The following is a 15206-nucleotide window of genomic DNA, read 5'->3' on the forward strand; positions in this document are numbered from 1 at the left end:
TGATGTAATTACATATTTATATAAATGCTCTCAGTTGGCCAGAGACAATAATGGATACCATTGGATACTTGGATCTCTTTTGCAGCAGTGCAGCAGGCCTTAATATACTCTCTCGGCCTGTCTTTCTTGGTCTGGGATAGATTCCTGTCTTTAGATGGCAACACACACACACTCACACACTGTCGTATGTATGTACCTACACGCACTCTCTGTGTGTCTATCTATACCTATATCTATAAGTAGATATAGATACAGACCCCTCTTGGTATACGCATGGCATTGGTTCCAGGATCGTCCATATATGCTCAAATCCAATCCACGCATACTCAAGTCCCATGGAACTCACTCATGAAAAGTCAGTGCTTCCTCTTTGTGAGTTTTGCATCCTGCCTATATATATATATATATATATATATATTTTTTTTTTTTTTTTTTTTTTTTTTTTGAGACAGAGTCTTGCTCGGTCACCCAGGCTGGAGTGCAGTGGCAGCATCTCCACTCACTGCAACCTCCTCCTCCTTGATTCAAGTGATTCTCCTGCCTCAGCCTCTGGGGTTGCTGGGATTGCAGGCATGTGCCACCATACCTGGCTAATTTTTGTATTTTTAGTAGAGATAAGGTTTCACCATGTTGGCCAGGCTGGTCTCGAACTCCTGACCTCAAGTAACCTGCCTGCCTTGGCCTCCCAAAGTGCTGGGACTACAGGCGTGAGCCACTGCGCCAAGCCTGGCAATACTGTATTTTTGATTCACATTTGGTTGAAAAACGTCCTCGTGTAAGTGGATCGCCGCAGTTCAAATGTGTGTTGTTCAACTGTTATATATAGTGATGTATCTATAGTGAGCTGGATAATGATACACATATAGTGGGTATACCTAATGGTATATCTCTATCTATCTACCTATAGATATATGTATATATACCACAGTTATACATAATATATAATTGTATATAATATGTAAATATGTACTATTGTGTAGTAATATGATATTATATGGTAATAATATATTATATATTTATATATAATATATACTTTGTCCTAAATAATACATTATATATTTATATGTAATATATATTTTGTCCTAAATCCATCCCCATTTGCTCACTTTGGGCTTTGTAAATATTTGTTACTGATGTTTGTTACCTGGGTAGGGTCTGGGGATCAGCCTCCACTCACCTCTTTCCTGCCCTGGGTTGTCTTTGAGGATGTGGCGTCTGCAAAAGACATCATAATGGAGTTACCATTGGAACTGAGAGTGACCAGGCAGAGGGGTGGGCAGGTGGGGTAACTAATGGGGTGGGCAACTTTGCACCTAGAGGGTGACAGCCTGAACTCATAGTCTTTATCTGTTGTTTGTTTATTTTTTAAAATTTTTAAATTTTATTTAAAAATTTTTTTATTTTTTATTTTATTTTTATTTTTATTTTGAGACAGAGTCTCACTCTGTTGCCCAGGCTGGATTGCAATGGTGCAACCTTGGCTCACTGCAACCTTCACCTCCTGAGTTCAAGTGATTCTCCTGCCTTAGCCTCCTGAGTAGCTGGGATTACAGGCACGCACTTCCAGGCACAGCTAATTTTTGTATTTTTAGTAGAGATGGGGTTTCACCATGTTGGCCACGCTGGTCTCAAACTCTTGACCTCATGATCCGCCTGCCTCGGCCTCCCAAAGGGCTGGGATTACAGGCATGAGCCATCGCACCTGGATTTTTTTTTTTCATTTTTTTTTTAGACAGGGTCTCATTCTGTTGCCCAGGCTGGAGTGCAGTGGCACAATCTTGGCTCACTGCAACCTCAATGTCCTGGGCTCAAGCAATCCTCCACCTCAGCCCCGCAAGTAGCTGGGACTATAGACGTGTACCACACACCCGGCAACATTTTTTTTTTTTTTTTGTATTTTTTGTAGAGATGGGATTTCGCCATGTTGGCCAGGCTGGTCTCAAATTCCTGACCTCAGGCGATCCACCTGCCTTGGCCTCCTAAAATGCGAGGATTACAGGCGTGAGCCACCGCGCCTTGCCTCCAAATTCTTTTATTCCATCTTGACTGGAAATTAGAACTGAAATGGCAGAGAAAACAGAAAATTAGAAGCCTCCTGTGTTTAAAGTCAGCCTGGTTGGGAATGATAACCGAAACAGAAGCATCACTGTCTGGTCATCAGCTGTTAATGAAGACTTTTGTGTTGGTTCCTGTGCTTAGTGAGGGCATCTCTACTTTAGAAATTTGAGGAATGGTGCACCTGTAGTCCCAGCTGCTTGGGAGGCCGAGGCAGGAGGATCACATGAGCCCAGGCGTTCGAGACCAGCCTGGCCAACATGGCAAAACTCTGTCTCTACTAAAAATACAAAGATTAGCTGGGCATGGTGGCGGGTGCCTGTAATCCCAGCTACTCGGGAGGCTGAGGCAGGAGAATCTCTTAAACCTAGGAGGCAAAGTTTGCAGTGAGCCGAAATCACACCACTGCACTCCAGCCTGGGAGACAGAGCAGGACTCTGTCTCTGGAAAAAAAAAAAAAAAAAGACAAGGAAAGTCTAGCAAATGTTTACATATCTTTTATCATCATGCTGAGGTTAAATCTGTACTTATTCTAAATTTTGGTTTTCAGCTCAGTCTATTTGCTTAAAAGCACAAACAGCTTTGTTTTAATACTGAACATTTTATCTTAAGAGTTCAAGAACTTTGACTTACAACCGAGTCTAGAGTATGTTTGTTATAGGAAACCGTATTCATCGTAGAAAATTGCCCTTTTGAACCAAAGCTGCACACTTTATCATTGGGTGGGGGTGTGGGTTGCTTAGAGCTGCCAGCCTTGGTAATAACGAACCCCAAATGGGCTCAGTCTTTATAAAAGGACAGTGCAGAGCTCTTAACATTAGGAAAACAACCAAAGGCATTCTTTTTTTTGTAAAATAATACGAGTTTAAGAGATTAACATCAGAACCCAGGTAGAATCACAGTCTGCTTCTACATTGTCAATAGAGGTGCGCATTGCTTAGTAAAAGACAGATTTACAGCTGAGCACTGTGGCTTATGCCTATAATCCCAGCACTTTGGGAGGCCAAGGCAGGAGGATCACATGAGACTAGGAGTTTGCGACCAGCCTGGGCGACATAGTGAGAACCCCATCTCTACAAAAAATGAAGAAATTAGCCAGGTATGGTGGCTCATACCTATAATCTCAGCCACTCAGGAGGCTGAGGTGGGAGGATTGAGCCTAGAAGTTCAAGGCTGCAGTGAGCAATGATGGTGCCACTGCACTCCAGCCTGGGTGACAGAGTGAGACCCCATCTCTGAAAAATAAAAAAAAAAGTTTCTCTCTTATTATCCCAACAGTAGCCAATACCTCATGGGTGGTCTACCAAGTCTCATCTCTTTTCTCATGTAGACTTTCCCATCCATGTTTTCCATGGGAGTGGTCATGTTTATATGACACAGCATCTCTCGCTGGACACGGATCCACAGGTGCACATGGGGCTCAAACTGGGCCAATGTATTCATTCCCAAAAAATTTGCAATGGGGTCTCAGAGAGAGGGTCAACTGATCTCTCTTTGGTTGGTTGGGGCAAAAAAAATGGTAAGATCTGGAGCGTTTGGTGGTAGGATTTCCTTTTTTTTTTTTTTTTCGAGACAGAGTTTTGCTCTGTCACCCAGGCTGGGGTGCAGTGGCGTGATCTTGTCTCACTGCCACCTCCGCTTCCCGGGATCAAGCAATTCTTGTGCCTCACCCTCCTGAGTAGCTGGGATTACAGGCACCTGCCACCACACCCAGCTAATTTTTGTATTTTTAGTAGAAATGGGGTTTCACCATGTTGGCCATGCTGGTCTTGAGCTCCTGGTCTCAAGTGATCTGCCCGCCTTGGCCTCCCAAAGTACTGGGATTACAGGTGTGAGCCACCGCTCCTAGCCGGTGGTCACATTTTCTGTCCTGTGGTCTAGGAAGCAGAGAAAGCCAGCCTGCAGTGAAAGAGAAGGAAGGAGCAGACCCAAAGACGCTTAGAGACAGGGACTAGGAGATGCACCCTGGGGGTGTCGAGTTCCCAGTTTTAGTTAATTCCAGAAGCCCAGCTGCGTTCCTGTCCTTGCAGGGCATGGCCATGCATCCTTTTCATATACCCATTTTTCTGCCTGTTAGCCTGAGTAAGTTTCTCTTCCTTGCAATTCAAAGAATGTGGTCTCAATCACCACCTTATCGCATCCTCCATCTCCAAACTATAGTTCCCTTTCTCACCCTCTTATTTCCCTCAACTTGAACTTCCTTCTTTCCTTGTAGTTCCCTGCAGAAAATAAAAACCACATCCTGGTCCCACAACAAGTACGTCTTTTCTGATGTTAGATTCAATAAAAAATGAGGAAGGACTGCCGCCTGTAAGAAGTCCCAGCACTTTGGGAGGATGAGGCGCGTGGATCAAGAAAAATTAGCTGGGCATTGTGGTGCACGTCTGTAATCTCAGCTACTTGGGAGGCTGAGACAGGAGAATCACTTGAGCCCGGGAGGCAAAGGTTTCAGCCACTGCACTCCAGCCTGGGCTGCAGAGCGAGACTCTGTCTCAAAACAAAACAAAACAAACAAACAAACAAACAAAAAAACAGAGGAAGGAAGGCAGGAGGACAAAATATTCTTACCCTGACAGATGTTCTCATTGGAATTATTGAATTTTTCATTCCTAGGAAGGAGTTTATATCCTGGGATGCAGTGACAGTAGAAACTTCCTTCGACATTGTGACATGCAGCATTGAATCCACAATATATACTATAGGGTGGTTTACATTCATCAATGTCTGGAACACAAAGAAGCAATTGGGTCATTCATTCAGCAAAGATTTATTGGGCATCTACTATGTGTCAGGAGTTGTGCTCTTTCCCCCATGGTCTGTCCTGGCTTTCCGAGACAAATCAGTTTAGGTAATGGTTATCCTGGTTTTTTGCTTTCTTCATTGACTTTGGTGGGGTCAATGAAGACCATGAGGATAATTGAAGACAGTGGGGACAAAGCAGACAATGAGATGAGGATATAAGTACAAGTACTTTATTTGGGAGGAGATCCCAGGAGACACTGAGAGGGAAGTCACTCAATGAAACAAGAAACTATCTTTTCTTTTTGAGATGGAGTCTCGCTGTCATCCATGCTGCAATGGCAGGATCTGGGCTCACTGCAACCTCTGCCTCCTGAGTTCAAGGGATTCTCCTGTCTCAACCTCCTGAGTAGCTGGGATTACAGGCATGCACCACCACACCCAGCTGATTTTTTTGTATTTTTAGTAGACACGGGGTTTCACTATGTTGGCCAGGCTGGTCTCTAACTCCTGACCTCAGGTGATCCGCCTGCCTTGGCCTCCTAAAGTACTGGGATTACAGGCGTGAGCCACCATGCCTGGCTGAAACAAGAAACTATCTTAAATGAATGGCCAAGTTTCCAAAACAACCCCCATTTTGTCTCCCTTTTGCTCCTGCCTCTGGATGACTTGCAAATTACCCCGACCAGGTGCAAGGTTCACGCCTGTAATCCCAGCACTTTGGGAGGCCGAGGCAGGAGGATTGCTTGAGCTCAGGAGTTTGAGACCAGCCTGGACAATACAGTAATAACCCATCTCTACAAAAAAAAAAAAAAAAAAAAATTAGCTGGGCATGGTGGCACACCTGTAGTTGCAGCTACTTGAGAGGCTTGATCCCAGGAGTTGGAGGCTGTAGTGAGTGTTTTTATTTATTTTGATCAGAGTCTCGATCTGTCACCCAGGCTGGAGGGCAGTGGTGCAATCTCGGCTCACTGCAACCTCTGCCTCCCAGGTTCAAGCTATTCTCATGCCTCAGCCTCTTGAGTAGCTGAGATTACAGGCGCCCCACACCATGCCTGGCTAATTTTTGTATTTTTAGTAGAGACGGGGTTTTGTCATGTTGGCCAGACTGGTCTCAAACTCCTGACCTTAAGGGATCTGCCCGCCTCAGCCTCCCCAAGTGCTGGGATTACAGGCTTGAGCCACTGTGTCCAGCTTGCGGTGAGCTTTGATCATGCCACAGCAGTCCAGCCTGGGCAACAGAGCAAGACCCTGTCTCTAATAATAATAATAACAATAAAATAATAATAATAATAATAAACATGATACTTCTTTACCGTTACATGTCTCCAAGGGGAATGTGAATAGTTTCTGCCCAGATCCAGAAGTATATCCATGGTCACAGGTGCAGTGAGTGTTATTGACACAGGAAGCATTTGCGGGGCACTTAGCACAGGAAGCTGCAGGGAGAAGAGAGGCAGGTTAAATGGACTGGGGTCACAAACTCTTCTATTATAATTAGGCCCTGCCTCTTGATCACCTGAGGTCAGGAGTTCAAGAGCAGCCTGGCCAACATGCTGAAACCCCATCTCTATTAAAAATACAAAAAACAGCCAGGCGTGGTGGCGCATGCCTATAATCCTAGCTACTCCAGAGGCTGAGGCAGAATTGCTTGAACCTGTGAGGCGGAGATTGCAGTGAGCCGAGATTGTGCCACTGCACTCCAGCCTGGGTGACAGAGGGAGACTCCATTTCAAAACAAATATATGTATTTGTTACATAGGTATACATGTACTATGTTGGTTTGCTGCACCCATTTACATTAGGTATTTCTCCTAATGCTATCCCTCCCCCAGCACCCCACTCCCCTGACATATTATATATGTAAATAATAATAATAATGAGGCCTCGCCTCTGGGCAGGGCCTCTCAAGGCTGAGGAAGCCTGTGCCTTTTCCTCTTGTGAGATCTAAGCACATTAAAAAATTAGAGTGGCCAGGAGTGGTGGCTTACTCCGCCTGGTGAGAATTTTCACATGGTGAAATCCCGTCTCTACTAAAAAATACAAAAATTAGGCGGGTGTGGTGGCAGGTGCCTGTAATTCCAGCACGTTGGGAGGCTCAGGCGGGTGGATCACCTGAGGTCAGGAGTTCGAGACCAGCCTGACCAACATGGTGAAACCCCGTCTCTACTAAAAATACAAAATTAGCCAGGTGTAGTGGTGCATGCCTATAATCCCAGCTACTCAGGGGGCTGAGGTAGGAGAATCGCTTGAATCCATGGGGCGGAGGTTGCAGTGAACTGAGATCGCGCCATTGTGATCTCACCACGGTGAGAGGCATGGTGAGCATGCCTGCTGACATCTGTAATTCCAGTGCTTTGGGAGGCCCAGGTGGGAGGATTCCTTGAGGCTAGGAGTTGGAGAGCAGCCTGGGTAACATAGCAAGACATTATTGCTATAAAAAATAATTTAAAAATTAGCCAGGCATGGTGGCATGTGCCTGTAGTCCCAGCTACTCTGGAGGCTGGAGTGGGAGGATTGCTTGAGCCCAGGAGTTTGAGGCTGCAATGAGTCGTGGTCATGTCATTACACTGCAGCCTGGGTGACAGTGAGGCTCTGTCTCTAAAACAAACAAACAAAATTTGAATTTGTAGGGTACCATGGGAGGGAGATTCTGATCATGGTATATGTTAAGGTATTTTTTCTTTAGGCTTCATTCCTATGAAAATGATAAATTCACAGAATTGAAAAAAAATCCAACAATAAGTCTCTTATTACCCCAGATTCTGAGCTGTCTACTGCTTATTACACTTTTCAGAAAAATTCCAATCCATATACACACCTATGTGCATCCTTTTTCTTTACATTATAGGAACATATTACACATATTCCTCTGTTCTTTGGTTTTCTTGTAAAATTTTGCCTGAGAATTTTTTCCACAGCTTCACATGTGGAGCAACGTCATTATTTTAAAAGGCATTGCAGTATTCCATCCTGGGGATGGACAGTCCCAAATATGCTACTGAAACAAGGGTGCAATTGACCGTTCATGCAAGTCTTAATGCATTTTGGATTTTGTTTTATTTTACTTTTTTTTTTTAAGAGATAGGGTCTCACTCTATTGTCCAGGCTGGCATGCAGTGGCAGATCATAGCTCACTGCAGCCTCAACCTCCTGGGCTCAAGCGATCCTCCTGCCTCAGCCTTCTGAGTAGTTGAGATTACAGGCATGTGCCAAAATGCCCAGGTAATTAAAAAAATTTTTTTGTAGAGATGGGGGTCTTTTTGTGTTGCCTAGGCTGGTCTCTAACTCCTGGGCTCAAGTGATCCGCCTGCCTTGGCCTCCCAAATCACTGGGATTACAGGTGTGAGCCACCATGCCTAGCCTTTGGAATTTTGTTTTTGGATAAAAATAAAATTATATGTTATATAATTTGTATATTATAATATAATATATAACATAATATATAATTATATAAGATATAAATTATATACTTACACACATATATATTGCATATACACACATATGTGTATATATATGTGTGTATATATATATATATATATATATATAGCGTTTTCTTTATCCACTTGTTGATTGATGGGCATTTGAGCTGGTTCCATATTTTTGCAATTGTGAATTGTACTGCTATAAACATGCTTGTGCAAGTATGTTTCTTGTATAATGCTTCTTTTCCTCTGGGTAGATACCCAGTAGTGGGATTGCTGGATCAAATGGTAGAGCTACTTTTAGTTCTTTAAGGAATCTCCACAATGTTTTACATAGTGGTTGTACTAGTTTTAATTCCCACCAACAGTGTAAAGTGTTCCCTTTTCACTACATCCAAGCCAACATCTATTATTTTTTGATTATGGCCATTCTTGAAGGAGTAAGTTGGTATTGCATTGTGATTTTGATTTGTGTTTCCCTTATAATTAGTGATGTTGAGCATTTTTTCATGTTTCTTGGTCTTTTTTTTTTTTTTTTTTTTTTAAAGACAGAGTCTCGCTCTGTCGCCCAGGCTGGAGTGTAGACGTGTGATCTCGGCTCACTGCAGCCTCCACCTCCTGGGTTCAAGCGATTCTCCTGTCTCAGGCTCCTGAGTAGCTAGGGTTACAGATGCGCACCATCACACTTGGCTAATTTTTGTATTTTTGGTAGAGACGGGGTTTCACCATGTTCACCAGGCTGGTCTCGAACTCCTGACTTCAAGTGATCCATCTGCCTCGGCCTCCCAGAGTGCTGGGATTACAGGCATAAGCCACCATGCCTGGCCTGTTGGCCATTTGTATACAAAAGAGGTGGTATTGTACTCAGTGGAGCAAAATAGTCACCCACTAAGTATGCACAATTCTCCTGGGAGGGGCAGGGAGAGGTGGTACCCTCTGCCACTCATTTCTTTCCTATCCCTTCCCTTCCTGTTCAGGTTCTGCTTAGTTCAAAGTGAGCTCTGAAAGTCTACTCTTAATCTTTTCCAGGACTTAATAACTTACCATACTGAGTATACTGGTTTAAACAGTGTCCTTCTAAAATTAATGTCCACCCAGAACCTCAGGATGTGACTTTATTTGGAAACAGGGTCTGTACAGATGTAATCAAGTTAAGATGAAGTCGTACTGGAGTAGGGTGGGCGTAGGTTGTCCCTTCATGTAGTGTCAGGGTGTGGGCTAGTTTGGGCTTCCTTCCAACATGGCGACCTCAGTCAGGCTGCTTATGGCCTCCAGAACTCTGGGAATGGGAATTGCGGTTGTCTGGGGGAGGCTCGGCAGAGAGGAAATGTGGCTGCTGATGGCTATGAAGTGAGACTTGGAGCAGATGGAAATTTTTTGGAGTGAAATGTGGCATGCCCTGTAATGCAAATACCCTTCCATCCTTCCTGTGAATGGGCCAGTAAAATCTACCTTGCTCATGAATGGCTTCTTTTCCATGAATGTCTTCTTTTTTGTTTTTTTTTTAATTATGGTAACATGCACATAATATGAAATTTACCATCTTATTGCAGCACTATTCACAATAGCAAAGACTTGGAAACAACCCAAATGTCCATCAATGATAGACTGGATTAAGAAAACGTGGCACATATACACCAGGGAATACTATGCAGCTGTAAAAAAGGATGAGTTCATGTCCTTTGCAGGGACATAGATGAAGCTGGAAATCATCATTCTCAAACTATCACAAAGACAGAAAACCAAACACCACATGTTCTCACTCATAGTTGGGAGTTGAACAACGAGAACACTTGGACACAGGGTGAGGAACATCACACACTGGGGCCTGTCCAGGGGGTGGGGGGCCTGGGGAGGGATAGCATTAGGAGAAATACCTAATGTAAATGTTGAGTTGATGGGTGCAGCAAACCAATATGGCACATGTATACCTATGTAACAAACCTGCACGTTGTGCACATGTACCCTAGAACTTAAAGTATAATAAAAAAAAAGAAATTTACCATCTTAGCCATTACTAAGTGTACAGTTCGGTGGAATTTAATACATTCATAATGTTGTGGAACCATCTCCATAACTGTTTTCATCTTGTAAAACTGAAACTCTGTACCCTCTAAACACTCACTCCAGGCTGGGCATGATGGCTCATGCCTGTAATCCCAGCAATTTGGGAGGTTGAGGTGGGTAGATGGTTTGAGGCCAGGAGTTGGAGACTAGCCTGGGTGTCATGGTGAAACCCAGTCTCTACAAAAAATGCAAAAATTAGCCCAGCGTGGCGCGTGTCTTTAGTCCCAGCTACTCGAGAGGCTGAGGCATGAGATTCGCTTGAACCCAGGAGGTGGAGGTTGCAGTGAGACGAGATGGCACCACTGCACTCCAGCCTGGGTGACAGAGTGAGACTCTGTCTCAAAAAAAGAAGAAGAAGAAGAAGAAAAAAAGAGACTCTCAGGTTCCACCCTAGACTTGAGCCCTTCCCAAATTCTTAACCCACAGAAACCAAGAGTGATAAGTAACGAGACAAACATTTTTTTTTTTTTCTCTTAGATTCAAGAGGTACTTGTGAATCTAGAGAGAGAGAGTCCCAGGGGAGTAACGTTAAACAGAAATGACCTTGTTCATTATTTGTTGACTTGTTTATAATCAGAATGATAATGATTACCATTCCTTTGTCTCTCCCCACTAGAATGTCTGCTTCATGAGACTTTGTGTGTTTTATTTTCTGTTATATCTCCACGTTGTACTCATTGTGGTTAGCAAAAACAGACAAATTAAAAATCAAACAAAAAGATAAATAAAAGGCTATCCATATTTGATATAATGATTAATTAAGCAAACAAATAATGAAACACAGGAGCAAGCCTTCCCAAATATTGTTCTCAGAACAGGCACTTTTCTCCAGCCCACTGGAGAACATGAGTGGCCCCAGGTCCAGCCCTTGGTCCACACCTTCTCTGTTCTGGCTCTGAGCACTCACATTTGGTTTTCTGAGTCGCAGCTCCAAAGAGGCTCAGCAGAAAGCAGAGGCCTGGAATAGATGGGAAACAGAAGGGAGAGACATGAAACAATTGAGGAATGATTCCAAGAAATGCCCCAAGGACTGTGTATCAGTTATCTATCACTGTGTAACAAATTACAAAAATGTAGTGGCTTAAAACAACCTTTTTGTTGAGTATGGAGATCTCTCAAAGAACTAAAAATAGGACCACTGTTGGACCCAGCAATCCCACTACTGGATATCTACCCAAAGGAAAAGAAATCATTATATAAAAAAGACACATGCACTCATATGTTTACAGCAGCATTATTCACAATAGGCAAGTCATGGAGCCAACCTAAGTGTCCACCAACAGTTGACTAGATAAAGAAAATATGCCATATATGCACCATGGAATACTATGCGGCCATAAGAAAGAATGAAATCATGCCCTTAGCAGCAACATGGATGGAGCTGGAGGCCATTATCCTAAGTGAACTAACTCAGAAGCAGAAAATCAAATATTGTATGTTCTCACTTATATGTGGGAGCTAAACAGTGGGCAGACCTGGACATGAAGATGGAGACAATAGACTTTGGGGATTTTGCGATAGCCATGACTTGGCTACTGTGAATAGTGCTGCCATAGACATATGAGTGCAGGTGTCTCTTTGATATAATGATTACTTTTTTTTCTTTTTTTGAGACAGAGTCTCTGTCACTCAGGCAGGAGTGCAGTGGCGCGATCTTGGCTCACCACAACCTCCGCCTCCCAGGTTCAATCGATTCTCCTGCCTTAGCCTCCTGAGCAGCTTGGATTACAGGCACTCGCTACCACACCCGGCTAATTTTTTTTTTTTGAGACGGAGTCTCGCTCTGTCACCCAGGCTGGAGTGCAGTGGCGCGATCTCGGCTCACTGCAAGCTCCGCCTCCCGGGCTCACACCATTCTCCTGCCTCAGCCTCTCTGAGTAGCTGGGACTACAGGCGCCCGCCACTACGCCCGGCTAATTTTTTGTATTTTTAGTAGAGACGGGGTTTCACTGTGGTCTCGATCTCCTGACCTCGTGATCTGCCTGCCTCGGCCTCCCAAAGTGCTGGGATTACAAGCGTGAGCCACTGCGCCTGGCCACACCTGGCTAATTTTTGTACTTTTAGTAGAGAGGGGGGTTTCACCATGTTGGCTAGGCTGGTCTTGAACTCCTGACCTCAAGTGATCCACCCACCTCAACGTCCCAAAGTGCTGGGATTACGGGCATGAGCCACCCTGCCCAGCCCAATGACTATTATTATTTTTTTGGGTAGATACCCAGTAGTGGGATTTCTGGGTCCAACAGTAGTTCTATTTTTAGTTCTTTAAGAGGTCTCCATACTCAACAAAAATGTTGCTTTAAGCCACTAAAAAAGGGGAGGATGTGGGGTGATGAGGGTTGAAAAATTACCTATTGGGTACAATGTTTAATGTTTGAGTGATGGGTACATCAGAAACCCAGTCTCCACCATTATGCATGTAATATCCATGTAACATACAAGCACATGTACCTATTGAATCTAAGAAAAAAAGTTTGTTTTGTTATCACTCTTGGTTTCTGTGGGTCAAGAATCTGGGAAGGGCTCAGCTGGGTGGTTCTAGCTTGATGGTTTCATATGATTGTAGTCAGTTAGTGGATGGGGCTGCAATAGCTGAGAACTAGCTGGGCATTGTTCCTTCACCTGTTGTCTCAGGGTGTTGGGCTTGTTTGGGCTTCCTTCAAACATGGATACCTGAAGCAAGCTGCTTTAATGGAACATCTAAGCTCTAAGCATGAGTGTCCCAGCCGATGAGGCTGCATCTCCTCTTGACACTCATCCCTGAAAGTCACCTAGCTCTACTTCCGTCATATTCCCTTGGTTACAAGCAAGTTACAAGCTCATTCAGATTCAAGTGGAGAAGAATCAAATTCTTTCTCCTTATGAGAGACCAGCAAGGTTCTAGAAACACATTTTTGATGGGGGATACTATTTCCACCTTTTTGGAAAATAGTCTGCTCAGGCTGGCTCTATTGTGGCTGGTAAAGAGCCCTTTGCTCTTCCCCATGCCTTTCCAACATCAGGTGGTGTCATCAGTCATGTTCCTGCTTCTGCAAAGACCTAAAGATGCTGGACAGATGGACTGCTTTTTTTCTGTCACTTCAGCTTTGCAACGACTTTAGCAGGAAAGTGCTATTAGCGTCATCTCTGTTTTTCAGATTAAGAAATGGAGGCACAGAGAGAGTAAGTAACTTGCTCCATTCACTGGGGCTAGTCAGTGGCAGAGCTGAGGTTAAACACGGGTTCTGGGTTCTAGCTGATAACCCACTACACCACATAGCCTCTCCTTCAGAAAGCCCACAGGGCACTACATGCATGGAAGTGCTGTTCAGATTGTAGACACTGTAGGTTGGCATGTTTATTGTGACAGTGACTTGTCCTTTCTCCCCTGGCAGATGCCACTCACCAGATCTGACTGGAGCCTCAAAGTCCAGTAAAGAGTGATATGTGACTTGGTCATTTAGGGCAGTGCAGACCAATTGTAGGATTTTGGAGAAGAGGCCCTGGGGGCTAACTGTGTGACCCTTCAAGAGTGGTAATGGGAGCAATCTAAATCTTTCTGGATCCCTCTCTTGAGTTTCCAATTGCTGCTATCACAAATTACCATGAATGTAGTGGCTTAAAGCAACACTGATTTATTCTCTTACAGGTCTGGAGGTCAGAAGTCTTAAATCAGCCTCTATAGGCTAAAATCAAGAATGTTAGTAGGGCTGGTTTCTTTTGGAGGCCCTAGGGGAGAATCTGTTTCCTTGCCTCTTCCAGCTTCTAGAAGCTGCCTGCATTTCTTGGCTCATGGACCCTTCCTCCTTCTTTAAATCCAGCAGCACAGCATCTTCTCTTCTTCCTGATCTTCCACCTCCCCCTTAAGAGGACCTTTGTGATTATTATATTAGGCCCCCTGGAAAATTCAGGGTACTACCCCCATATTAAGATTCTTAGCTTAATCAACATCTGCAAAGTTTCTTTTACCATGTAAGGTAACATATTAACAGGTTCCAGGGATTAGGATGTGGATGTCTCTGGGGGGACTGTTATTTTTCTTCCCATAATTCTCACCGTTCTCCCAAGAAGGTGCCAGGTCCGGTTTGTGATCAGTTACTTATGCAATTGCATTCATAGAACATTTTGGATATTCTCAGCTGGGTTTAATGTCAGGCTGATGTTTCCTTTAAAGTCCCCTTCCTCCTACATTTTTTATTTTTATTTTTATTTTTTTGAGGCAGGTTCTTTTTCTGTTGCCCCGGTTGGAGTGCAGTGGTGCAATCATAGCTCACTGTAGCCTTGAACTCCTGGGCTACATGCATGAGATACCACTTGTGGCTAATTAAAAAAATTTTTTTTGGTAGAGATTGGGTCTTGCTGTGTTGACCGAGCTGGTCTTGAACTGTTGGCCTCAAGTGATCCTCCTTCTGCGGCCTCCCAAAGTGTTGGCATTATATGCGTGAGGCAGTTTCTTCTTTTGTATAAACATGAATGTGTGGCAGCCACACAAACCTTACGCCTGCCCAAATGATGACTAGCTCACAGGGCCAACTGGTAAACCATATGACTGAATAGTGTTACCCTGTTCCTAAAACTCAGGCAGTCTGGGGGACCATCATGTTTCCTTAAGACTAGTCTTTAGTCTAACCAGCAAGCCTGTACTCACTAATTTGGGCAAAGGTCTTAAGTTAGGGTTTCTGAAGAGTCATCGGTGTGTCAGAATCCCAGAGTTCTAAGAAACTTTGGAAATCATCCACTGACTCATTTTGTAGATGACGAAATAGGTCCCCTGGGGTTAAATGGCTGGCACACTAGTTGGGCAAATTTGGGTAAGTTGTTTAACTTCTCTAAGCTTCCTTATGTGAAATAGGGTGGCAGTATGACCTACTTTGTGGGGTTTTGGAGATGACCTAAATGAGGGACTGTGTAGAGCACAATGTCAGGCAGGAAGTCCTCCACTGA

General features: G+C 44.0%; 1 protein-coding gene across 3 annotated transcripts in view; it reads right to left on the reverse strand.

Moving 5' to 3' along the window:
* The window catches only part of ADGRE3 (adhesion G protein-coupled receptor E3), a 57157-nt gene that overhangs the window by 39649 nt on the left and 2302 nt on the right, over positions 1 to 15206 (reverse strand). Inside the window, exons 2-5 of one of the 3 annotated variants that reach the window (XM_055235528.1) lie at positions 11194 to 11244; positions 6111 to 6233; positions 4624 to 4779; positions 1178 to 1215 (exon numbers count right to left, since the gene is read on the reverse strand). In XM_055235528.1, the coding sequence (XP_055091503.1) occupies positions 1178 to 1215; positions 4624 to 4779; positions 6111 to 6233; positions 11194 to 11244 (368 nt within the window). The remainder of the gene's footprint in view (positions 1 to 1177; positions 1216 to 4623; positions 4780 to 6110; positions 6234 to 11193; positions 11245 to 15206) is intronic. The other 2 variants (XM_055235530.1, XM_055235531.1) reach the window with 2 other exon arrangements.

Source organism: Symphalangus syndactylus, chromosome 13 (assembly GCF_028878055.3).
Source record: "Symphalangus syndactylus isolate Jambi chromosome 13, NHGRI_mSymSyn1-v2.1_pri, whole genome shotgun sequence".
Lineage (NCBI taxonomy): Eukaryota > Metazoa > Chordata > Mammalia > Primates > Hylobatidae > Symphalangus > Symphalangus syndactylus.